The sequence below is a fragment of the Sphaerodactylus townsendi genome, linkage group LG02 (assembly GCF_021028975.2).
Source record: "Sphaerodactylus townsendi isolate TG3544 linkage group LG02, MPM_Stown_v2.3, whole genome shotgun sequence".
Classification (NCBI taxonomy): domain Eukaryota; kingdom Metazoa; phylum Chordata; class Lepidosauria; order Squamata; family Sphaerodactylidae; genus Sphaerodactylus; species Sphaerodactylus townsendi.
In genome coordinates, this window is record NC_059426.1 from 138,401,361 (window position 1) to 138,428,592 (window position 27,232).

A 27,232-nucleotide genomic window follows, 5' to 3' on the forward strand; every position below is an offset into this window, starting at 1 on the left:
TGATATTATTGCCTTCTATGGAATTAGAAGGGTGCAATTCTGGATAGGATGCCATTATGGATAGTGATGCCTAAGCCCTGTTCCTGACAGCTGCATCTCTCTGCGCCGAGCTGCAGCTGCCATCTTTCTGCATTCTGCCAATTTCCTTATAATCCTCTTTCTTGTTTCTTGCATTCCTGGATGAATTTTTCTTGTCTCTTTGTGCTTCCTGCGCCTTTCTTTCCATTCCATATAAGTCCCCTCCCGGTTTTATCTCATTCGTTCTTGAACATTCTCTTTGGTTGAGAAAGCTAGCTAAGAAAACCTGTAGGATGGAAATGCATCTTAAAGCAAATATATCAAGACTTATTTCATATATCTATTCCGACAGACCCCTGAGGCACATTGCAGAAAAAAATAAACATAAAATATAAACTGACACACATATTGCTAAAACAAATCCAATAAAATACAGCCACGTGTGCAAGCCCACTGTTATCCATCTGGTGCCAGGTATGACAAGATGGAGGGATGTTGGTTGCCCTTAAGTGCCTTCCCACTGACTCGTGGCTTGAGATTTTTTCCCTCCAAAATTCTAACTGTCAATTATGCATTGACTGAGTTACTCTTTTGTTTATCATTATGCAGCATGAATGTGGTAGTTTAGACTTTGTGTATACACTTTGTATTTTCACACTTATATAAATCAAATTAAACAGTTAGAATGGTCTTTAGTTGTTCAACAGGGCACTTCACAGACAGAAAGATCAGCAGCTTTGTAGGGACACCAAAAGATTAGCAGCTTTGTAGGGACACCAAAATAATCTTTTCCTTTCTGTCAGAAAAAAAACCTGACAGCCAAGACTTGTACAGTTTAAACAAAGAATCAAATGTTTTTATTTTCAAGAAATAAATCAGGAAGTTTTTCTGGCAAAGGATAAAATTGAAGTTGGTTTCTGAAAGGTTACTGTTTTACAAGTACCGGTAGTTTCAATATCTTTTTACAGTTGATAAAAGGACCCACCAGGATAGTTTTCTGTTTGACTCTCTAGTTAATGTGCTAACAAAATCTTACTTTCTATCCTCAGGTATATATAACTTGCACAGTTCCTCAAACATTAAGAGAGTCTCTTCTCTAGAGTATTTATCTCGCACAGTGCTTATCAGAGAAGGGCTTGCGACTTTCCTCCAGGAAACCCAGTTGTTTCTCTGTTTACCAACTAAACCAACTTCAGGAGTTTCATGGGGAATCAAACCCGGTTCCTCCAGATTAGAGTACACCTGTTCTTAACTACTATGCCACTGCTGCTCCATAGGCTGGCTTGCATCTCAGGTCTCTAGCATAGCAGAATAGACGCTCCCTCCAATAATTTCGCCTACTGTTCTGTTTTCTTGGTGTCCACTTCAATTGGAAGCAGCTGTTGGTGGAGCTAAAGATGAATACCCAATGAGAATTGGCAAGCAGCCACAGGATACATTGTTTCAAAGAAGATTTCATCTAAATTTGAGAAAGAACTTCCTACCAGTGTATTGTATTCAACACTGGAACATTATCCTTTGTGAGATGGTAGATTCTTCATTGTTGAAGGTTTTAAAGTATCGATTGGATACCTACTCATCAGTGATATTATAGTTATATTATAGTTGATATTATAGTTGTAGTTCCGGCATTGGCAGGTTCCTTTAAACACTTTTTTTGTTCAATTCAAACAATGGTTCAGTATAAGGCCTAGTGGAAGTTTCTTTTACTAAAAACTCACGTCAAGCTGCTTATGGCTTCAAAGAAGTATGTAAGGGAAATGGAAGAAATCCAGATACAGTTTCCCCCACTGAGCATAACATCTTCAAGGAAAAAGAAGCCAGGGAAGGTGCAGTCCATCTGGTTAGCACCTGAACTTATGGTGGGAGAAGGTTACCTGGAAGCTGACACAGCAGCAGAAGGTCTGGTTTAATTGGCAAACACCTCTGATTGGTTTCATCATCTGGCTAGCAACATGTTTCATTGGTCAAGTGACACTGTTGGCCATACATTTGATTGGTTAACAGACTCAGGCTTACTCAGGTTGTTGAACATGTAGCGAAGATCTTTTAATTCAAGTTTTGCCTAGGCCAAGTGTTTTCCCCGAGCCTTGTGTCTTTTTGCCATGTGTCAGGATTGCAATTGATGGTGGGACTTGTCTTGATCTTGGTGCCTCATACTTAACTTCATCTTGAACTCTGGACTTTGAAACTGGGATGGACTCAGGTCTTTTGGTAACATCTGGATGGTGAACCAGTTCTTGTAAAGGTGCTTACAGTAGTTAGATTTTTAGAAGGTAAAGTTAGTCCCCTGTTCAAGCATCAGGTCATTTCTGACCCGTGGGGTTACATCTCATCAAGACATTGAAACTTTTAGCTTTATATTATCTGCACTGTACATTATCCTTCTATAGACTATTCTTGCACTACTGTAATAAATCACTTCAGTTGTATTTTGTGGCTTTGTGAATTCAGTAAGCTTCAATCTGAATTTGGTGCTTTGGCCTTCATTGGCTACAGGTACCAGATTAAATTGGTTTCTGAAACTTGCCACGTAAGTGTCCTATCTTTCTAAGGTGACTTCCTTGATCTTAGTCCCGGGAGGGCTAGAGGCATGTCCCTTAATCTCTTGCTGGTTAGTAAAGGAACTGATGGCTACGCTATCTCTGAAGCATAAGGACTCACGCTTTGGCTTTTGGGGGACTGTCTCGTTTGTCCTGCCCAATCCAAAGGATTTTGGCTTAAGGTTCCTTGACAGCAGAGGTTTGGACTCAAATACTTTCGTGGCCCCTTCCACTTCTGAGATTAAGTAAAGATAAAACATTTTAATTAAATAAAGCTCTAGCTAGGTTTAAATTCAAAGACACAGTGGCAGAATTATAAAAAGAGTTCACCCGCGCCTTCTTAAATAAGAAGGCTTTCCTGAGAAAGGCTTTCTATAAAGATGTACCACGACCCCACAAGCTCAACTTCTGGCACCCAACAGCCTCGTTTCCTGTTGAGATTGCCTGCTTTGGGTTGAGAAATTCTTGGAGATTTGTGGGTAGAGCATGGGGCGAGCAGGGTGTAGGCAGGGAAGGAACCTCAGTTGGGGTATAATGCCATAGAATTCACCTTCCAACACAGTCATCTCTTTCCAGGAGAACCGATCCCTGTTGTCTGGATAGTTGTAATTTCAGACCTCCAGGCCCCACTTGCAGCCCTATTTCCCATAGCTATGGAAATTAGAGCAGGGCGCAATCAGATTGTAGTCTTGCCCACGAGGCCCCAATGAAGAGACGAGACGCGGAGATTTCATCTGGTGGCGAGAGCCAGCAGCAGGAAGTGCGGGATCCCGTGATCCTGGCAACTCTCCCGTGCGCTCGCCCCTCACACCTTTTATTAGGGTTTCAATGGGGGCGTGTAAAGGGGTCGGGCAGGCGGGAGAGCGGGAGAGCGGGAGATCATCATGTGATGCATGATCTCATCGGGCTGCTACGTGCGGGAGGAAGCATCCTGTCTGGGTCCTAATCCTCACCTGAGGGCAAAGGGCCCTTTTGTCCCTTTATTATGGGACACCTGGTGATCGTGAGTCGGGTAGTTCATGACCCGTGGCTCACGGAAGAACCGAGGGGTTGGGGGAGCGTGTGTGTGCGCCGGAAGAGCCATGCTGCCCGGACACCCGGCATGCCAAGCTTCTTTCACGGTTCTGCAGGAGAGAGTTCGCGGGCTCCCGCACCCTACATCTCCCCGTTTCTTATGTTTTTTTTGGGAAGGAGGTCGAATTAGTTGGGGGGGGCAATTTAGGGGGGGATGCCTTGCTTCCCCAGGAATGGCCCGCCTCCAGTTAGCGCTGAAGGTTGTTTGTGCAACTTATGAGAGGACTTAGCGGATTTTGCCACTAAGGGGGGGAAAAGTCAAAAGGTTTCTTACAAGCGTTACAAGCAAAAGCAGATATACATTGAACAAAGACAAGACCGAAAATGAGCGCATACGATCAAACCAATGAAAGAATTGTACAATAGTGCTCGAAAACCATACACTCCTGGCAGCCAACTTCCAAAGGGCTGACCACCAGTGGGAGCAATACATGCGTGATTTTCCAGATTTAGATACAACATCTTGCAATTCACGCACTTTCATTATGGATCACTGCGGGAATTATCAGAGAGATTAAAACAACACATATTATGTACATTCTCCCCACAACCTTGGTGATGCAGTAATAACAAATAATCAATAGCGGCACGATTATCTGTAAAGTCGCTTGGACGAAGTTCTTGTTGTTTCGGAGGCCAGAGCATCCAGAGCGGTGGAGGTGGGAATTAATGGACTTCGCAAGGAGGCACAGGCCAGCCCGACCAATAGTCTTAGCGTTATAGGTGGCGAAGTCCTGGGACTCTCCCACCAGGGAGGTTTCTTGCAGGGAGACATACTCGGCTTTGGAAAGGGCAACTCGCGCGTTGCTCCGGCAGGAAGAGGTTGAGGGGAAAGAGCGGAAATGCGGCGACGGCCGCTTGGGCTCCCGAGGGTGGAGCCTGGGGCAGAGACGATGGTAGGCGGCATGCAAGGCATAAACAAAGAGTCCCGCCGGAGAGGCGAGCTGAGGGGATGTAGTTGAAGGTTCTCTCCCCGCAGAAGTCCAGAGACCAGCCCTTAGGGAGGAGGATGTTCCCATATATGGGGGGAATGTCCTCAACATGTGTGCAGTTCCAGTTGGCCGAGCCGGTGACTGGGCTCGGGCCAGTTTCCTGTCCCGCCACATCAGCAATGCGGGTGCAAGTGCTGGACTCGTGGTTGGCGACGGTTTGGGTGATGAGAGAGAGGGCGCCGGCGGCGAGGGTTTGAACAACGGGTCCCCAGTCGGCGCTCATGGAGTACTGGATAGATGAGGTGTTCATGAAAGGGCTCAGGCCAGACTCTTCCAGGAAATCTCCAGGGGCTTTGCAGACAGGGAGTAGGCAGGAACTTAGCAAGCTTCCCACCCCGAGATATTGGCCCAGGCAGAAGGATGAAACGTTGGCAGCGGCAGCGAACTGCTCCCAGATGTTGACTTGACTGAGCTCCAAGAGAGGGTGACCGAGCGTCACCGGCAAGAGGCAGCAGAGCAGGCAGATGACGGTGACTGCGGAGTTTGCGGTGATGATCGCAAAGATGGCAGCGCAGAGACCCTCGGGTGTCTCAGGGCAGCCTTGCTGTTGCAGCAGCTCTTGAGCTTGGCCGGTCGTTGCCTTGAAGTCTCCCCAAGTCATCTGGGTCCTCAAGCCGTTCTGGCGCTGGCGGCGGTTCCGTTGGGGCCGCGGGACCGGATCTTCCAGAGAGATTCGCTCCATCTCCGGGATCGGGTTGGTTTCCTTCTGGTGCCATTCCATGGGTTGGCTGGACATGGCGAAGCTGGAATCCACTGGGGACCTGTAGGGAGAGGGATTGAAGCATACCCCCTTCCCCAGGTTATGAGGGGCCGGGCCCCGCCAAGCTTGGTCTTGGCTCAGGTGGGAGTGGGGCCTGAGGGCAGGTTTGAATTGTCATCAATTTCAATTCTGCGGGGGGGCAGGCCATGGAGGCCCCACCTACTCCCCTTTCTTTAATTTGTTTGGACATGAGCAGGGGGCACGAAGGGCAGGCGACTCCTATGTGGAGTTGGCTTCAAAGACGTCATAAGAATCGCGTCGGAGCTTGAGGGTCCGAACCCCAAGAAAGGGGGGGGCGAGTGGACCCGTCGAGGTAATTGTGGGTATGCATACTTAATTTGCAGGGACAAAGGGACTTTGAAGTGCGTTCAGAGAAGGGGATCTCGTCAGAATCAGCAAAACAATCACACACTCTGGGAGTTGGTCTCCTGGGACAAAAGGACTGGGGAGGTTCCACCCTGGGAGGCAAATACTTACCGTGATCGCGAGAGGGGTTGAGGCAGACATGGCGTGTCAGAATTTGGGATCAATTTGGAGTATCTTGGGGAAATGCCGCCTGCCGAAACCACTCCTTAAGGGGCGGCTTCGGCTAAGCGCCTGGCCTTGTACATTGTATTGATACAGCTGCCAGGCGCTAGGCACCCACAACCCAAGCAGGTTTGTGAGTGAATTTGGTGCGGCAGCCCCTTTTTTAACCTGGGGCCTGTCCTGGCAGTGCTGCGGTACCAGGATGGGCCCAGATTTTAATCCAGGGAGGGCCAGTCAGCCAATTGGCCCTCCCGCCTTTGCTGGTTGAAAAAATAGAATGAGGTGAGAGAGAAAGAGGGTGTTCCAGAGCGGGGCTCTGGGGTGGAGGTAGAAAACACAGTCAGAGCTGGGGGGTGGGGATCTCAACGTGACCAGCTGTTATCTGTTCTTCTTCTGGGGAGCGGCCATGGCGGGAGTGGATTTATCCATCCCAGACTAGAGTCGTCTCTACTTGACTCATGAGATCCCTTCCCCACAAGTTAACATGGATATCCAAAACGATGGGGCGGACTGTGAGCTGCCGCTCAAGCCCTGGACTGCAGACTGTGAGCGGGTGGGTGCTCCGTCTCGCGGTCTGCTTCCCCCCCCCCCCCCCAGGTGTGCGGGCCCGCCTCGGTTGGCCCCTGATGCGGCCACTCCGCTGCTCTGATGACGTGATTACGTCGGGCGCCCGGTGTCCACAAGTCCCTTGAATGGACACCCTTCTAAGAAAATAGTGAAAGCTCCAGGTATGCAGGCTATGGAGGCTTCCGATGAGCATTTCTACCGCCGCCACGGTGGTGCCGGTTGTGCCCCGATGGCGATTTGGGCTCGTGGCCTTTATTGAATTGGCGGCGGAGGAGCAGCGTGATGGTAAGGGCAGGAGGATCAGCTGTGCGCAGCTTTGGTTCCAGCTGGGCAACTCCTCGCGGGAGGTTCCGTCCACACACCTGGAGAATATTATTATTGTGGAGTCGATGACTCCCGGGACGACAAACAGTCCCTGCTCAGCGGCGGAGAGCTTTGGGCAAAAGATTAACGGACGGCCTCTGGGGATGGGATCGCTGTACTGGGTCGGAGCAACGAGGATCTCATGGGGGAACTTGAGGGAAAGAGGTTGGGTGCAGGAGAGAGAGATATCGCTGGGAGGAGGTGGTTTGGGATCGGGCCTTGGTTCTCGGGGCTGGTTTAGTATTCTCCTCCTTGGTCCTGGGCTGGGGAGAGGCCCGGGTAAGAGTTTCCCAACGGGCACTCGCTCCTCCAGTGAAAGCCCTCCCAGCATCGGGGGCATCTGGTCCGGGGCTTTCCCAGGGGCCTTCGTCTCCCAGGGGAGAACCCCCCTCCGTTGGGGTTGTAAGCCCCCCCACCGGGTGACCTACAATCCCTCCGGAAGTGTCCCTGCTTGCCCTGTAGTTAGGAAGCTACACTTTCGTCTCTGGGGCGTGTCCCCGGGTGGTGGAGAGTGCTGTGGCTAGGAGAGGCTGGCCTGATGGGCGGAAGATCCACGATATCCTGGCAGAAGTGCCTTAAGCATGTCGGCCAGCTCGGGGTTCTTCCTAAGCCACGTGGATCGCCCTCTGCGACACTCAGCGGAGGCGTTCTCTTTGGCGGTGCAGAGCGCATAGAGGAACTCATGTTGGGCTGCGTCGTTGTCAACTTGTTCTCTGCAGGATACTCCTGGAGCCTGTTCAGGAATTCAAGCCGTAAGGCTCCTGAGGAGGCTTCTGTCGAACGTTGGAAAAGCTCTGGGGTTAAGTTGCTGTCCGGCAGCGGGCACTCTTACAAACGCCTTTGTAGGCGCGGAGTCAGAGAGCAACCTTTAAAGGGTGGCTCCGGCAGGATGACCTGCTTGCTGGCCGGAAGAGCTTAAGCCTTCGAGCCATAGAGCTGTCGCGGCGAAGTATAGAGCACAGCCAGAGGCTGCCCTCTGCTTATGCCATTGTTGGTGATATTCGGGCTTTCCCAAACAACATCATATTGCGCAGGGTTCAAGAGCATGCGAAAAGTGGTTTTCCCAGTCCTCCGGAACCATTACGTGATTCCGCATGACTGCTTCCAGCATGCCTCTCACATAAGGGCTGGTGATCCCCACGTCCCGTATTGCCTTGCGGAGCTCAGTGAGAACGTTATAGCCTATGGGGCGATACTCGACGACTCGCTGGATGACGCCGTCCTCCCCCACGTGGTCAGTGAAGTGGGCTGGGCAGACGGGCGTAGGCCGAGGTCGGCATCGTCTTCCGTCAGGGTTTCCCTTCACTCTGCAGATGGAATTGCCAGGTAATACGGCTCTGCTAGAGTCTGAAACTTCAGCGCCATTCTACCATTGGCATTGGACGGAGGAAAGCGGTGGCTTCCAGAAACGGAGGGGGAAGCGGAGCAGAAGGCTACGGAGCAACAAGAGAGGAGGCGGCAGAGCCGCAAGACGCAAAGCGGGAGAGTTTGAAGCGGGGAGAAGGACAGGCAAGGCCCTGCTTAGTGGATAGAGAAAGTTCCGGACTTGCGAAACTGTAGGTGAAAGATCAAAAGGAGGGAGATCCATGGCAAAGACTTACCGTGTGGACTCTGCAGGCTGATGGCGACATAACACTGTGTCTCCACGTCAGTAGCAGAACATCGGCGCGCTGAGCTCTCTGTGCAGAGCAAGCGCCCGATGTTTTCCCAATCCTTAAGATTGAATGTCCCCTTCTGGAATTTACCATGGACATTGCCTATCAATCTCCTCAACCAATTCACGCCAGCTCCCCTCTCTTTATGGAGACCTCTGCCGCCGTTTCGCTAGCACTTTCAGCTTCCGCTAGCGTGCTTGTCCAAAAGCCGTGCTTTTGCTGCCTGTGCTAACTACGGTGGTCTAAGTCAGACGAGAGAGTGTCCTAGAAACGCTGAAGATCCCTGGATGCGCCAATCCAAGCGGATGGTTACGTTACCGAGGGGTGGGTCCCTGAATCGCCAATCCAGCGGATTTCCATCGGTACCGAGAAGCCCTTTCCCAGGCGACGGTAAGGCATGGCGGAGGTTCGAGAGACTTCGGGTTTCGGCACCAGCTTGGTAGCGTCTTGCCCACAGTAGACCCCCCAATGAAGCATACGAGATGCGGAGATTTCATCTGGTGGAGAGGGCCAGCAGCAGGAAGTGCGGGATCCCGTGATCCTGGCAACTCTCTCGTGCGCTCGCCCCTCACACCTTTATTGGGGTTTCAGTAAATTAACCAAGGGGGCGGGGGTCGGGCGAAGGCGGGAGAGCGGAAGGTCGGGAGAGGGAGAAGCGGGGAGATCATCATGCGTGATGCATGATCTCATCGAGGGCTGCCTACGTCGCGGGGAGGAAGCATCCTGTCTGGGTCTAATCCTCACCTGAGGGCAAGGGCCCTTTTGTCCCTTTGTATGGGACACCTGGTGATCGTGAGCCGGGTAGTTCATGATCCGTGACTCACGGGGGGAACGGGGGTTGGGGGAGCGTGTGCGCCCGGAAGGCCGTAGCCGGCACCGGCATGCCAGGCGCTCTTTCTACGGTTCTGCGGGGTTCGCGGGCTCACCCCTACATCAGATGAGCCAGGCACATAGAAGAATCTAGACCAGTGATGGCGAACCTATGGCACGGGTGCCAGAGGTGGAACTTGGAGCCCTCTCTGTGGGCACGCGCGCACAGAATTCATCACGGGGGGGAAAATCCACACTCAGATTGTAGGGAATCAGGAACTGGCCTATCAGCTCTGTCACAATTGGCCATGCTGGCAGGGGCTGATGGGAATTGTAGTTCCTGAACATCTGGAGAGCCGCAGGTTCCCTACCCCTGCCCCAGACACACATCTAGATTAGCCTGGGCCATTGAGCACAACGTGCGTACACTGCGGTGAGCAGGGAGGACTTGGCTGGCAGGCCTGGTGCCTGTGCTCGGGGTGGCTGCTGCCCGAGGTGAGGTGGCGCAGAGGAGGCAGAGATGCTAGAGAGCGCACAGGACTTGCTGGAGATTAGAGCAGGCTGGCCCCTGCTCGAGCAGGTGGGGCGGAGGAAGAGGGAGCCAACCGTTTTTTTCTAAACTAAAATCTCAGCATTCAGGTTAAATTGCCGGGTTGGCACTTTGCGATAAATAAGTGGGGTTTGGGTTGCAATTTGGGCACTCGGTCTCTAAAAGGTTCGTCATCACTGATCTAGAACTTGTTTACCTTCTCACATAATTGATGGCAAAAATAGTAACTATTATGAAGAAAGGGGACTCATCTTCTACATTTGTGATACTTGTCCAAGACTCTTGCATGAACTCTCTGGAGCATGTCATGGCAGGTTCACTCAGACAAACAAAACATTTCTGGTTCTGCTTTTTTTGATGCTACAAGAAATTACATGAGTAATTAGAGGGGTATGGTTATACTTGTTAGAAAAGGGTTCATTTAAGGAGATGTGCCTTAAACTGTAATAACCTGCCCAGTGCATTTGCATAACAAAATACTGAGGAGTTCCCAGAATAATATTTGCTTACGGAAACTTGGATAAAACATTTAAGAAACGGGTTGAAAATAAGGTGTTGAGATGTAATGCAGGTTGGATGTTTTACATCAGTGACTAATATCAAACATTAGAACAAAGTGTGCACTATTAATTATTGATTAAGACTATGACAGCAATATGTTCTCCAGTTTTGGTGCTGCTAGTCCGCACATGCCAGTTCATGTGAAAGCAGAATTTAACCCCATCCACCGCTACCAATTTTGTTCTTGCATCATATGGTCATGCAGTATACAGCTCTAATAAGACAGAATGAAAGCAAGAAAAATTGATGAGTCAGTTGGGTTGCATTTGTTGCATTTCCTTTATTTTTAAACTTTTTTTCTAGGAACTTGAAGAATTTCAGGCTTTTGTGAATAAGCGTCCTCCTTTTGATATTGTGATAGATGGCCTTAATGTTGCCAAAGTTTCTGCCCGACACAATTCTTCTCAAATCGTAAGTGCTGCTTTACTGTTTCTAAGAAATTGTGTGGTTGTATGAGTGTCTCTGTACATATGTTTACCACTAAATGAGTGTGAAAATGAATGCGTGGACTGAAGTTGAAGAAAGAAAAGAGACCTGGGTGAAGCAGTTATTGACTAACAGTTGAGCTACAATTATGTATCTGTCTCTTCTGTATGAACATACAACGTTTTTAAGGCTTCCTGTTACCATGTGTACACTTCAGCAGTGTGCTTCTCCCACCTGGCTTGTTTTTGCCAGATAAATCATAATGTGTGTAGCTAACTTATTAGCATGAGCTATACTATACTGATAATATACTGATAATACTTATGAGCCCACAGTTCATTCATCTGGGCCCACTGTGTATAGATTCTCTGTGTGGGGCTGAACTGCCCATGAGAAGGAGACGTACAGGGCAGTTCTAAGCAGAACTACATTCTTCTAAATTCATTAAAAGCATAGATGGGTCTAACTCTGCATAGGACTGTGCTGATAAGCATGGTAATATGATTTTGAAAAGATCTTTCTTAACTGTGAAGTCTGATAAAAATGAAGATATGTGTTGTGTTGACTAATTAAAATAATATCAGGGATTTTTTAAAAAAAGAGTTTAAACTGCAAATCATGCAGACAGTTTAATACAACATTCTGTTCTGCGTGCAAATATTTCAAGTTTTGAACTTAAAAGCCTACGTTAAAGAGGTCTGTAATTGCAAAACAGAGAGAGTGAACTCTGTTCACACCATTGTGGAGAGAGTATCAAATCAATTACATAAATCTTATAAAAAACAATAGGTGGGTTTTTTTGCATATTATATAAAATGTCATCAATTCCAAATGGCCAAAGAAATTAGAATAATTATGTTTCAGTATATCAAAACATGAGATAAAACTGTGTTTTGAGAACAGGATATAGAATACAATCCTAGAATGTCTGTGTAATTACATCAAAATATGGGGTACCAAAATTATGAAGTAAAACAAGAAGTGTACAAATTGTTCTCTTGTATGTGCAAGCCGAAGGAAAGGTTTCTTATCCAAGGACTAGTACATCTGATGCTGCATTCTCAAAGACCATTTCTGAAAGGCCAGCCTCAAACATACTGGTAATACAGTAATGTGGCAGTCTGAGGCTGTGGCCAGTGGCATAGCTAGGGGGAGTTGGGAAGCCAGAGCCCTGGTTGCCACTTCCAAGGGGCGCACTATAGGGCCATGCTCCCTCTCACAACTACTCCCTGGTCCAAACTCTGGGAAGTTTGGGGCAGGGGGGTTATTGATCACTAGCAAGTAGGGTTTGCCCTGTCCCCAATCTCCATGCAGAGTTCAGGAGCAGGACCAGCCATCTTGCCCCACCCCTGATCTCAGTGTGGAGGTCAGGAGTGGTCAGGGGCGACTGCACTTTCCTGGTAAATGTTTTTATTTCTAGGGGTGGGAGTCAAAACTCTGGGGCTTGTAGGTGCACAAGTTGAGCTTTCTGTTGGGTATTGCCTGCTGCATTTTAATAACCCCGCCCCCCCACACACACACACACCATCAAGCTGATATGTACTCAAAATTAGACTTTTATTGAAGTTTCATGACATTTGCATTTGTGCATTCAGTTGAAAGTCACTTAAGTTATGTACAATTTCAGGTGTTAATGAATATTAATTAAAAAAACTTATTGGGGATTCTGACAAACAAACAAATATTTATTCTACTAGCAGGAATAATCTAAAATCTAGCCTGTAGCTTGAATGAGGAAAACATGGCAAATAGAAATATATACAAAGGTACTTTTTGATTAGCAATTCCAGACCATTAGTTTTGTTAGTCTACCCATGCAACAAAAATAAACAGGGGTAATTGTTGTACTAAAGGCAAGCAAAATGTTATTCTAGCATGGGCTTCTGTGGACCAGAGCTCACTTCTTCAGATATTACGAGTGCATCCTCACTTTGCATTTATTTTATGTAGGGAGTTTGGGGAGAAAGTGAGTCAGGTGGTCACAGAATGCAGGAAATAATGTGACTATACTAACATAAAATTCTAACCTAGTTTTAAAAATACTTTTTTTAACATAAAGATGAAATTCTCTACCAATATTTAAAGGAGAGAACTCAAAGAACAAAATAAATTTAATACCTTTTGTTAGCACTAATCAAACTGGCGCAAGGTTTTGTGTAAGGTTGCAAGCTAACCAGACCTCTTCATCAGGTTGTGAATTTTACAGAACTGAAAAAAATAAAGGGTGATGGGAAGCACATTTTTCAGGTCAGGAAGAATAATCTTTGTGTATAAAGGAAGTGCCAATTCAGACACATCTGCTTCTATCATAAGCGTAGGCTGGCTTGCATCCTCCTGACTTCCTGTAGAATCATCCAGTGTTTTATTATTGGATATAGCCCCTATGCCACCTGCTATGTAATTGTTTTCACTCTCCTGTAGTTGCCAATTTGTTATGCTCTGTGCCTAATAAAGGTTTATATTATTATTATTATTATTTTGTTATGTCACCCACCACCTGTGCTCAAAATTCCAAAGCATCCACAGCAGGGGCGCACTGACCTAAGGACATGGGACAACCATGGCCCCGGGCACATGCCTTTTGGTCACTTAGGGAGGCACCAGATGCCCCCCACATAACAAAATGGCATGCGCCCCCCGCCTACCGCAGTGCCCCGCCCCCCTCTCGGCCACTCTGCAGGTTGGCTTCTGCCCACCCCAGGCCCTGGGGAGAGCAGCAGTTGCCAGCCTCCAGGGACGCACAGAGGGGGTTGGCTCAGCCCCTGAGCCCCACCCCCTGGCCTCTGTGCTTTTAAAAGCATGTCCCTGGAGGCCAGCTCCTGCTCTCCCTAGGCTCTGGGGAGGGCAGAAGCTGAGTTGCAGGGAGCCTGGGGGGCGGGGCTCAGTGGGCGGGGCTATGCACCTGAGCCCCGCCCCTGGGCACGAGGTGGCACTTGGAGAAGGAGTTGTAACCGGGTGCCATTTTCCCCCCAATATGCCTATGGTCCACAGGCTCAACAAGTTGGGCACCTGTGATTTAATATATATCTTGCTAACTCTCTGCCTAAATACTGTTATCACATCTTTTTTACTTTTCATCACTAAGAAAATGTATAAGTAAATCACACTGAAACACAATGTAATAATTTCAGGTTTTTACAGCAAGAGGCATTTTCTGTAATTATTTGTAAAAAAGTGTGGAGGATTCAACCTGAGACATGAGAAAACTTTATGGGGGATTTTCCAGTGTTCTGTTTTTCCAGTCAAGCCAGCTGGATCAGAGCAGAGTCCATCCAGTCCATCTCTCTGCTACTCGCAGTGGCCCACCAGGTGCCTTTGGGAGCTCACATGCAGGATGTGAAAGCAATGGCCTTCTGTGGCTGTTGCTCCCGAGCACCTGGTCTGTTAAGGCATTTGCAATCTCAGATCAAAGATCATTTCCTTTATAAAGTTTCACTTGGCCATTGTCAATGCTATATTGTCAATGCTATATTAGACAAGTATGGTAGTTTTAAAGTTATAATTGATAGGTTTTCATTCTTATTTATGTGCCTCTTCTCACATAGTGGAAGGGATAGTGTAATCATCAATCTGATATGGAACTAACAAGTGATGCAAGTGATACCATGGAGAGTGATAGGGAAGCGGAGGTATTTTCCATGCTGCAACAGGCTTGTGTGGTTTCCCCACAGTTTCTTATCAGCAGCAGGAATGTGGATTCCACATGGCAGATTTTCCCTGCTCCAGTTGCCCAGGAGCATCAATTGAATATTGTCATTACATTATCATAGTCTTTGTGATCAGGTTCTCAGAATTCTGAGCTTTCATTTTTTAAAAAGTTCAGTCTCTCTTCCCTTTCAGTGAGGAGAGAAAGGGGAAGAACAGGCAAATGTGTATTGCTGCAGTGAAGAGGGCTAGCTTTATTTTTTTTTTCAACTGAAAGCTGGGAATACAGAGATCCTAGTAAATATCACATTATTATGATATTCAGTTGCTGTTTTTTAAAAAAACATTAAAAGGTCTTCAGTGATGGTGGGGGGGTGGCCTCTGGGAAGACAGCAGCAGGGGAAAGGGACTCCATGTGGACATGACCAGGAACACCTAATCTTTCTTGCTTACATAACACCCATCCATACTTTGCTGTGCTCTTTCCCAAAACTTTGCAGCTAAGCAGGTTTGAGAAAGGTCAAAGAAAAGCTGTGGAAAACCCAAGAGGTGCTCAAATACATCATCATGTTATTGGAAAGCAGGGGGGAAACCCCACACTTTCTATCAGCATTGAAATTAGGGGAAATAACCCATTTGAAAAAGTTGTGAGATACCTCACTGACATCTATGGAAGAATGTTAAGTTCTGTTGAAACAAATGAGTGGACAGTTATGTCTATGGCACAGTTATTTGATGAGCTAAAAATATTGTGTGCTCCTTTGCAGGGTTACTCCAGCCAAAGCCCAGGACAATTTATGAGCTTAGAGTGTAATAACAATGTATCAACAGTTTCCATGCCTTTGGGTTTTTCCCTTTAGTATGTGCTATATTTCCTTTATATTCTTCATGTCCAAATAAATAAGCTGAATAAAACAATTTAGCACATTGTTAAAAATATTGAGCGCATTAGAAAATTTTCAAGAAAAATTGGAAAACTTTCTCAGTATATTTTCCTCCAGATTAGCCATATCACTCGTACCAAAAGTTGCCATGGTCAGCCAAATTGTCGGGAGGGAGAGGTCCTTCCACTTTCTGATTTTCCATAAAAAACTTACTTTAGCCACATTTGTCTCTTTCACTTCCCTTCTTTAGTAAATTTAAAACCCACAAATCCCCACCTTGGAAAATTTTATCTAAGTGTCTCTACAATTACGCCTTTTCTTTTCAGAAGTATTTTCATTTTTGGCCTGTACTAATAGTATGCCAGCTAATCTGCTCACATGCAGTGGTGTGGATGCAATGGGGACATCCGGGGACAAACGCCCTGTTGAGTCACGTGGGGGGAAATCACCCCCCACACTTTGGGCTGAGAGGCAGGCCTTGGCCTGCCCCTTGGGCAGCAGCTGAGCCAGCTGCAGCTCAAGAGCAGGCTGCTCGACCGGGCAGAGGGGGTGGCTGTGGCACAGCCAGCTTGCCAAGAGGGGGACACCCCACCCCAGCCTCCTCCTTGGCGTACCAGCCAGTGAGTGACCCTCCCCACCCCGCCAAGTAAGGGGGGCGGGGGGACCCCATGGGGGGTGGAAAACGTGGAGTCTGTCCTGGGCTCAGTTTTCCCCAGTACTCCTCTGCTCACATACTTTGACTTTCTGAACACTGCTGCTTTAAGTTCTGCTTTTGCGGATTCCTCCTGGACACCCATTCTGGTGGGTGAGTCATTTTATGTTTCCTGCAAGAAACCACACATTTATGTAGCATAAACCTCTTGACCTAGAGCCACTTTGTTAAGTGCAAGATGCAGGTGTATTGGACATGATCCCACAATTCTTTCCTTAGATAAGAGCACAAAAGTATAGGAAAGGATGTCCTTGATTTTGTCTGATCCATGTCCCTTCATTCCATAGATATTACAGGAGTAATGTGGGATATTCTAGGAGGAAGCAAATCCAGCATTACTCCAGTAACATAACTCAGACCTAAGTAAGTAACAAGAATATCTCTTGTAGAATGTCTCTGAAATAAGGCATAATCCCCATAATTATCCCCTCGGGGATCAGGCGGTATAAAAATTGAAGAAATAAATAAATAATTCCCACATAACTTCTCCAGTAATAGTGTAGTTGCAAAACTAAGGCAGCAGTGCAGTAGAGAAAGTACAGACCCTCTCTTCCTTAATAGCTGTCTAATCCTGCTGGTTTGAAGAATGCAGGATTAGAACAATAGCCCAGTTCAAGGAACTCTTTACATGCAATGTTCTCGCAGTGCAGTGAACACATGTGATGCTGCCTTATATTGAATCACACCTATAAAAGCAATAATTTTGTTTCTGTAGTGGCAATCTTTTAATTTATTTGTTGGTGTTTTGCTTGCTGTGTACTCTTTAATCTTTCTCAGCCTAAATGTGTATGAATGGTTTCCCATATCTCTTTCTCATAAAAGAAAAGACTGGATTACAAAAGTCCAAGTAAGCTGAATTTCCGAATTGGGCAATATTACAGACTTCCCATATCCTAATGACGTAATTGCCGTGCAGTGATAAGAGTTGTCAGGAAATATGCTTTACAATATATAAACAGGGAGATGGAGAAAATGGCAAAAATGCAGGAAGTGGTCAAACTGATTGCATTCTAATACCTATTATATTTTGAAGTTTAGGAAAATTAGGTGTATCATTAAGGTTTTTTTAAAAAAAATATTTTATTGTATCATTTGAATTTTACAGTTTATAGTATTTTCCTTCTTCATACATTTTCAAACGATACTTTTCCCCCTTTTCTCCCTCCCCCATTACTTCTTCTTCATAGTTTTGTCACACAAACAGTAGTAAGTTCATTCTTTGTAGTCTCTTCTCCCATATTTCTTCATCGATTCGAGCTTCTTTCATCCAGTCCACATATACTATCCATATCTTCAAAATTTCATTCTGTTTATCTTGCCCCGTCTTATTTTTGGATAATATATCGAAAATATCAAGTGTCACTTGTTCCCAGATAAATTCTAACCATTTCTGAAGTGTCAATTTTTTCTTTTCTTTCCAGCCCAAGGCTATTGTTACATGTGCTGCTTTAATCATTATTTTATACATATAACTATATTGTTTATCCACCCTTCTGTCTTCCATTACACCCATGAACATTAAGTCATTATTTAAATCAATATTTGTCTTCACGGTGTATCACTAAGGTGTCCCTGGACAACTTGCATCTTTGCAGCTAGTACGTAGGCAGCCAGTCATTAGAAGTCAGAATACAAAGAGCAGCATATGAACTATGTCAGGGGTCCCCAAGCTTTTTCATCCAGTGGGTGCAGCCACAAAATGGCTGCCTTGGGAGCCAGAGCCAGTCACAAAATGGCCGCCACCACTTACCTTCAGACACAGTGGAGCTGCTAAAGCAATACTTTTAAAAATCTGCACAGTCAATCAGAAGCCCTTTTAGGCAAAACCCCATATGATCACACCCACTTTATAAAAACACTTGGTGGGCATGAAGAAAAGTGTGGGTGTGTGCCATGGTGCCCATTGGCACCATGTTGGAACACCTAAGCTATGTGTTTAAACAACCGTTTTTGTTATTAATAATTAGCATTATTCATGGTTATCAAATTATTTCTTTAAGAAATAGAGATGGAAATTGTTGTAACCAACTGTCAATACAGATTTCCATGTCTGATAAGATACCACCCCTAATTAGAAGCCTGGGTAAAAATGTGTATTTTGGCCTGGTGGCTTTAAAAAAAAGTTAACTAGGTGCCAGGTGAACCCGAAGGCGGAGGGCATTCCAAAGACAGAGTACCACCACAAAAAAAGCCTTGTCTCTAGTTGCCAACTGCCTCATCTCTGAAAGTAGGGGTACAGAGCAGGGCTTGAGAGTCAGATATTAACTCAGCTGAAAGTGGTTGAGGTACAAAATAAAGAGCACCTTTTGTTGTTTCACTCATAAAGCCCTAACCACTGTGGCTGGCCTATCTATTTAAACCTGGGTCTTCAACAATCAAATATAAAACAGCACAGACCATAGCTTGAGCCCTCTTGCCCCAGGAGGAGTTTCGGGTCTGTCCCTTAATATTTCTTCTTCAAGGACAATATAACTTTCTTTCTGTACTTTGTGGACCGTATTTTTAATCACTGGCATAAAACAGAATTGCCTGAGTTGCTTAATGTTTATCTGCCGTTGATGGGGCAACCACAATTTGTTGTCACCGGGATGTGCTTGCACAAATTGTGTTCCTGGTTTTTGTGTGGGGAATCCCACCGCATAAATGATTCATGCTGCATCACATTGTTGCTTCTTCTGAGATGAGATACCTTTTCTCCCCATCTGTTTCTTAATCTTAATCCTTAACCAGTTCTTTCAGAATGCTTTTCTCCCACACAGTGTCATCTTTCACCTAATAATGATAAACCTAAAACAGAAAGGTATTGTAAAGTTTCGAAGCCTTGTGTGCTTTAGTTATTAGTTAAGTAATTCCTAATGAGTGGTTTCCACAGCTCAAAAAAATTAATTTTGGTTTCACTTGTCCGCTTGGTATGTTGCTATTCACAGCAGCTTCTTTCAAAGGGTGAAAATAATTACATTTAAAGGTGAGATTAAATATTTGCTGATTTGGGCAGCCCTTAACTTCATTTGGAAAATAGAGCCAGAGCCATGTAAATTCCCACAGGAAGTCACTATCTGTGACTTCCTGTGGAAATTCGGATGCCCATTGTTTGCAACCCAGAACAGGTCAGGCACGTCTGACCATTTTCTGCCTACATGAATTCCACCTCACAGGAATAATTATAACATTCAACCTGGCAGTAGGCAGAAAGAAAAGTGCAAGGGTGTAAATACTTCCAAGTGGTAGCACAACTATTTGGAAACAAAGACTCTTAGTTGTACATTTTAGCAAAGCAAATATTCAGAACAGGAAATCCTTCTGTACTGGGGAAAGTTGTATTTACGTTCATTTTGCATCAGCAATCTTTCTGTGTCAATAAACAATCACTTTTGGTTGAATAAAGCAAGGAGTTGACTTGGTGAGTCATTGCTGAATAGATGGTTGTCATGGCAACCATATGTTATGGTGCTTTTTTTCAACTGAGAGTCTAAGTAACAATATAAACTTAATTCAGATGATGTCATTTGTATACTTTACATGATCATTAGATATTAAAAATAAGCTTTCTAGGATGGCCATTGGATACATTTTTTTATCCCATCCTTCTTTCAAACAACTGAAAATATTCTTTGGCCCAAGTGTTACGAAGACCTGAAAGACCCAGGTCCCAATCCCAACTGTGGCATGGAAGGTGGCTTGGGTAAGCTTGGGCCAGTCATACATTCTCAGCCTAATATTCTTCATAGGGTTGCTATGAGGCAAAAATGTAGGAGAACAATATAAACCTCTTTCAGTCCCCAATGATTGTAAATGAAATGCTTGTGTGTGTGTATTTATATATTTCCAGTCATTTATGATATTCCTGTTGTACTGGCTCTATAAAAAGAACTGTTTCACTACCGAAAATTTTTGATTGTCTAATCCCCTTTGCTTACTTAGATACTGCCAACACCTGAATTTTTAAAAATGTTCAATAATAAGAAAGTGTGGGGGGGGGGGGAGAGACAGGAACTTTCCTTGCCGCAAAGGAGTGCAACTTCACTGCTTTATTTTTCATTCTTTTATTGGGGCCTTCGGGGAGCTCCCTACCATTTTTTTCCTGGGCATGAGCACTGCCCTCCAGATCGTTCTGGTAGCTCATCCACATGACAGTCTTCATGGGTACTGTTGGAGTTTGCTCAGGCTCAGTTTCTGGAGTATTTGCCTTCCAGTTACACAGATGACACACTCTACCCTGCTCAGCAGACTGAGGGTAGGTAAGCTCTTTCTCTTTTGCTGGACTTGGAGCTTTCATTGCTCTCAAAATGCTCTCCTTTCCCTTTCTTTACGTTTAACCCCCCCCCCTCCCCGTTTTTTTCTCATGGCTGGCTGCAGAAGTAGAAAGAGGGGTTCCCCATGACACTGAGTTTAAATCTCACCATGTTGGTTGCAGAGTTAGTATTCACACATGCTTGAGGACACATGTGAAAGGGAGAGCACATGGCAACAAAAGGGAGGGATATTTCAAAGACGAAGATGTAGTGGCTGTTCTATTGAGTTGGGTTGCACTTCAATTCATGCACCTCTCTTTATTAGAAATGTTGCTTTTGGTTGAGATAAGATTACAGTCATGAGTGCATGGGTATGGTGCCTTTTCCTGCCCAGCTGCTGTTTTGCTTCAGTTTAAATTCACAGGTACTGTTACCTGAGAAAACTCACAAGTACTTTTACCTGAGTAAACAATTTAGTGGAAGAGGGGTTATTTTCTATTGAGGGAGTACAGAAGAAGATAAAGTATCCCTCAACCCCAGTGCTGCAGTTCTGATGTAAATTTCCACTTCCACAGTGCTTATTGATTTCAACTATCTCATCTACCAATAATTTGGCCCTAAGATTGTAGCCTAATGCATAAAACTATTTGAAGTTTCTAAGGCCTTCTGTCTTGACAGACCTTCACTCTTCTAACATAGATTGCAGATATATCTAAACACATGTGTCATTTGTAGCATTGTTCCATAGAACAATTGAATTTCGCTGGAGAAAAACAGCTTTTGATCCTTGGGAATTTTAGCTTTTGATCCTTGGGAAACACTTTCTGTGTTGCCTTATGGGCCGAGTTTCCCCAGCTATGTACCATGTCACGTTTGCATGTTGCTTATTATGCTGGGGCATATTTACATGGGGCAGTGGCTGGGCTTGTGAGCATCACCTTGGACCCATGTGAACTGAGCACATGGCTTTCAGCACTACTTGTGCTCCCCTGCAGCTGCTCATTTTGCAGGCAGTGCTATTCTTCAGGATTTTTTTAAGGAATCCTCACAAGGCACATTTTTCAAACTGCCCCTAAAAATAACTTAAAGCTCTACCAGTGGAACAACAATGTATTAGTCCCTTGGCAAATGTAGTAGTCCCTTGGTAACAAAGCTGCCAATAATGAGAGAAAAATATCAGTGGATAGCAGTGTTTGATTGTAATTGACTGAGACCTATTTTTATTTTAACTTCATCTTTCTCTCCAACGGGGATCCAAAGCTGCTTTCATGGTCCTCACCTAATCCTTATGGAATAACAAATATATTGTGGCAAAAGCTTATATGAACCAGAGCCCATGTACATGATGCTGGAAGAAATATATGTGGAGTACAAGCATAGAAGCCCTAGTGGTGATGACCCTCTACAAAGAAACAATTCCTTTCTGTACTCACCAGCTAGTTTCTCTTAGTCTGTACTGAATCTCTATACAGATTCCAGCTTGGTGTACTTTGCTCATCTTGGGAATTATCTGTTGGGAATTGACTGTACCTTTTGTGATGGAATTGCTTACTCTTTGGTTGGATCTTGTCATTGGTTCATTTCATAGTGATGCAACCTACTGAATTGCTGTATCTCATAGCCTCATTTAGCAACTACGTTTGCAAAAGCGTATGTCTTAATGGTTTGTCTTTATGATGTTACAAGATTTCCTATTTGTCAATAGGGGGAGTCTTCCATTGTCAGCCATCGTTTCTATAAACATATACTGTGTTTTCAAACTAGACTCTTCATTGGGAGAACAGGCTAAATGATTTAATCTTTTTACAGTTTCATCAGCTCCTAGTTTAATGATCACCTATATTCCTTTGTCTTGTTCTCAGATGATTTACCAATCTTGATAACAGAAATGGTTGTGGTTTGTCCTCAGGGCTCATAGCTGCGTGTTTTTAGAATGAGTACCCTTCTGTTCCCTGTTCATGATGTTACCAAGTTCATCCTGCATAACTTCTACATCCTTTTCAGTACAAACCTGTGCTGCCTTCGTTTTATTTGCATACGAGTGTTTCCTCAGGACATTCTTACTTTCCTCCTTAGGGTCACCAGTACAAAGATTGAATAAAATTTGCTGATTTCTGAGGAACTTCATACTTGGGTCATTTCAATCTGTAATACAGTTGTTTCCTAAATTCATGTAACCAGTTTTTCACAGTAACTTAACTGATACTGCTCTTTACTACCTCAGGCAGTGGATTCCATCAATATCAATGATGTTCATAAAATTAGCATATCTTGGCCACATTTTCTTTATATGGCCAAGAAAATAATAAACCTAGTGGAGGATGGTCCTATGCAAAAAGGACTAAATCTTGTCTTATTTAATCCTGTTTTGCCTTTTAGAAAACACAAATCTGATAGTTTCAGATTTCCAATTAAATTTTAGTTTTGGGATGGGCAGAGGCTGGGACTGGTGGTGCAAAGTATGGTCATATCATAGCTGACTAAAGGTGACTCCATAGAGTTTTTCAGGAAAAAGACCCTCAGAGATGATCTGCCATTATCTGTATCTGCATCCTCCTAGACTTCCTTGTTAGGCTTCCATCCAAGTTCTAACTAGGGCTGATCCTGGTTAGTTTCCAAGATGAGACTAGCCTGGGCCATCCAGCTCACAACAGTGGACACAACAGGGTATCCCACTTGAAACTAAATAAATGTACATTTATACTTTAAACTAAATAAATATACATTTGTATTAAGGATTATGGTTTACAGCAGAAAAGTATTGGTAGTGGTAGAAAGTGCTGTCAAGTCACAGTTGATTTACGGTGACCCTGCAAGGCAGGAATGACGAACTCATTTGTTATGGGGGCCAGGTGTGACATAAATGTAATTTGGTTGGGCTGGGCTATGGCAGGGAGGAGTGGCTATCTCGCTAGAGAGCCCCCAGCATGCTCCCCAGCCAGACTGGCACTGGGGTCCCTGTCTACCTTGGCTTGAGAAGGCTTATTAGTCCCACGAGCCAGCTGAAACACCCCCCCTTGTTCCCGATCTGGCCTAATGAGCCCACATGGGCTTGCCAGGCATGATCAGGAGTAAGGTGGGTGTCTCAGCTGGCTCACGTGCCTGGTAAGCCCTTTCAAGGGGCCAGATCCAGCCCCTCAGCCACATGTTTAACAGCCCTGCAGTAGGGTTTTCAAGGCAAGAGACATTTGGAGGTGGTTTGCCTTTGCCTGCCTCCATGTGAACTGAGAGAACTATGACTGGCCCAAGATCACACAGAAGGCTTTTATATGGAGGAGTGGGGAATTGAACTGGTTCTCCACTACATGACACTGGCTCTAGGTTTTACTTTCCCAATGTACTGGGAAAGCATATGGGATCTGTAGTAGTCTCCAAGGCTCTCCAGGGTTTCTCAGATAACCAATAACTTAGTCATACAAGTGTTTCCTCATCTCAAAACCTTCTGAAGATAATAAAAATACTAAATAATTAACACTTCCTCATCTTAATTATTTTGTCAACATTGAATATTTTCTTTATAACTAGGTCACCAATCTCCAGGTGATGGTTGGAGATCTCCCACTATTACAGTTGATCTGCAGGAGACAGATATCAGTTCCCCTGGAGAAAATGGCCCTTTTGGAAAGTGGGCTGTATGGCATTATGCCCCAAACCCCACTCTCCTCAGGTTCTACCCCAAAATCCTCCAGGTATTTTCCAACCCGGAGTGGCAACTCTATTTGTAACATACCCTTCTTGCATCATGAAGCTGTATAACATGAGGTTGGTGGGAGGGGTGGTAAAGAGCAGTATCAATACAATTAGCATGACTAGGTTTGGAGAAATTGCTCTGTCATCCGTGTACCATGCTGTGTTGTTAAACAATTGCTCCCATTGTGTTGCAGTTGTTTCATAGAGGAACTGTGAGTAAGCTTAGCCTACCTAGTTGCAGTTGTCATTTTGCAGTCTCATTTAAGCCTTTACACGCATCAGTTTATATTTATTTTAATCTACTGTGTTGGATCTTATAATACATTTATAATAGATTTCTGCTAATGGATGGGATTTCTGTCAGTAGAATTAGACTTCCCCACTTCATCCCTTTCATGGTAGCCCAAAATGCCTCTTGAAATGCTTCTCCTTGGGGAACGGGAGCAGCATTTCTCCAATACGACAGGCATCAGAGATTTGCTGTGAAACAGAATCCTGTTTTATTGCAGTGTAGGGGATAGGTAAAAATCGCCCCCCATTTCTTCTGTAAAAATTTTCCAAAGAATTGAACCCAAAGATTTTATCTCTGTGATTAAATAGTCAACAGAGGTATATATTTCTAGTTCTTACTTTGTGCTTGTTGCACCCTATCGTCTCTTGTTAATGGTAGACTGACAGAAGAGGCTTGTTTCATTTGTGGAAACCTATCTTCGTATCAGAATACCATCTTCTGCCCTGAGTGATTTTTCATTGATTCACTTTAAGTCTAACTGTTACCGGTGCCTTCAGGAGGTACATGCAACAACACAAGGAGCAGAGTGGTTGAAAGACCAAAGAACCAATCCTTAATGTATGAAAATATGTAAAGTATGAAGCACTGGAGATCTGAAGGGAAAATGTTTCTTTTTGATGCCCTTTTGCATTTATTATACCAAAGGTTTGGCTTGCCTAAAAAGAGGAATGCTGCATCTACACAACAACTGTTTCCTGTGTAGCATTCTTTGCAAATGCAAAAGCAGAGGTATTTTCATTGGTAGTGATATCATCCACAAAACAGCTTCCCTCACATCTTCCCTCAGCCCTCATTCTCGCCCTTCCATTGTTATCACAGAACTGGGTGCTTTCCTACCTAAAAAAAAATTCAGCAAATGACATGTCACTACAGCCATGTAGGGCTGTATTGATATATCTACTGATGGAAAGTGCCATCAGGTCACAGCCAACCTATGGAGACCTCAAAGAGTTTTTAATACAAGAGATGAATAGCAACTCTGGAATTCCTTGGTGCTCTGTCATCCAAAAACTACTCTTGGCTGCCCGTGCTTAGCTTCCAAGGCTTGACAAGATCAGGTTAGCCTGGATAGGGAATATATACTCTGCCTCATCTGAATTCCTAGTTTCCATTTTTGAAAGCTCTAGCCCCTTTTATTGTAACAATATAAGGGGAAAAGCTTGTCTCTGCAATAACTTTAAAAAAACAGGTCAACTCACAGCACTTTTAAAAAGATGCCGTTCAGGAAGAACTAGCTGTCCTGGGAGGATGAGATGATTCTGATATGGCCTGAACCTGAAAATGATTCTGATATGGCCTGAACCTGCAAAAATGCACACTTTTCTGTCTATCTGGCATGTAAATACATTTTGATATGATCACATCAGGGTCAGGATGGGAGCAGAGACACAAAATGCATGATGGAGAGACAAGGGCCTATTATGCATGGAACACTTACCTCGGGGCTCTTCAGTACACAGTGGGCTTTCAGAGGGATTGCCTTGCGGTTTTATGTTTACACATGAGGTGTCATTCTCTGCCTGCCCCAACATTGGCTTGCTCCTCTCAATGGGCCTCTGCAGCTTTTCCTTGTTCTCTTAACTCCACCCATCAACTCATCTTAAAGGCACAGATCTCATCACATCGTAGTTGCAAGATAATGGGTTTTGTTAAAGCCCTTTAAATTGCATTTATATTGAAATATTTGTGATAGCAGGTATATCAATAGTGTAACCCTTTTCCCAACATAACACTACCCCCAAAAGAAAGAGACAAAGCCGTTCCCTGGACCACATGCTGCTAAACGGGACCATGTGCTAGATCCCCCTCCCCTCCCCTCCCTTCCCTTCCCCTCCACACTCTCTCTCCCTACAACTGCTGCAGTCAGGAAAATTGTTTTAAAATGCAGTCTTGTTTGAAATAAATCCCTCCCAATCATAAGAGAAGGCGAAATTGGAGCAGGAAGGTGGGGTGGAGACAAAAAGAGCCCCTGCTTGTGTTGTTCATTTGCAAAAGCCAAAGGGGGAGGCTTGTTTTTAAAACAGAAGCTTGTCTGAAAGAAAGTTTTTAAATGCCCTCCGGATTATTGGTGAAGGCAGAACAGGGGAGGTGGGGTGGGGTGGGGTGGAGCCAGAAAGAGATCCTGATTGTGTTGTTCCTATCGATGTATCGATACAAGCGTTTAAAGAGGTGGGAAGGAGTTGGCAACAGGGAGGAGGGCAAGGGGGAAGAGTGGGGGGGATGAGACTAGGCGTGGTGGCTGTGGGCAGAGGGAAGAGGTCTGGGCAAAACCATGCTCACTGGCAACTCTGCCTGCAAGGGAAAATTAAATTTGTACCTGAAGTGGTCTTGCTTGCTTTGGGGAGAATAGAAAGTGAAAGAAGGCTTAAGGAAATACATCCATACAAGAAACCTTGCAGCGATGCATATTTGCCCCCATCACTCAGCAGATGCCTTGTGTGTAATCAGCAAAGGTTGTGTGGATGCTACAAATAAAAACCACAAAACACAGCTGTGGATACCAAACCAGATTATGGAGAAAGCCACCATAATTGCTGTATCAGATGATGAGCCATAGTAGCACATATATTAGCTGTTTTTTACTTTGTCCATAAGGAGGAAGCATAGATTCTTGTATGTGCTAAAATGTTTACAATGAGTCAAAGTCATTTTTTCTGTGTACAGAACATCTCTCTCATTTCCATGGGATATGGGTATCTGTTAGCACAATTTTTTGATCACACAATTAATCAGTTGTTATAGTTAACTGATGCACTTAAGTCCTTGTGCAACTTGGCCAAATCTGGCTGTGTTGGGAAAGCATGGGTGATGTTCAAGAATAATTCTGTTCTCAGTTCACGTTAGGGGAGAAGGGAGTGACTACTGCCTATAACTGCACTAAACCCCTGTCTTCCCCTAAAGCCAATGTACTGTTCATGACATCTGTACCT

General features: G+C 44.9%; 1 protein-coding gene across 6 annotated transcripts in view; it reads left to right on the top strand.

The window, feature by feature from the left end:
- LOC125426484 (protein only RNase P catalytic subunit) overlaps positions 1-27,232 on the top strand; it is a 53,872-nt gene that overhangs the window by 11,378 nt on the left and 15,262 nt on the right. For all 6 annotated transcript variants that reach the window (XM_048484796.1, XM_048484798.1, XM_048484795.1 and 3 more), the window contains one exon: positions 10,725-10,832. In XM_048484796.1, coding sequence (XP_048340753.1) covers positions 10,725-10,832 — 108 coding nt within the window. The remainder of the gene's footprint in view (positions 1-10,724; positions 10,833-27,232) is intronic.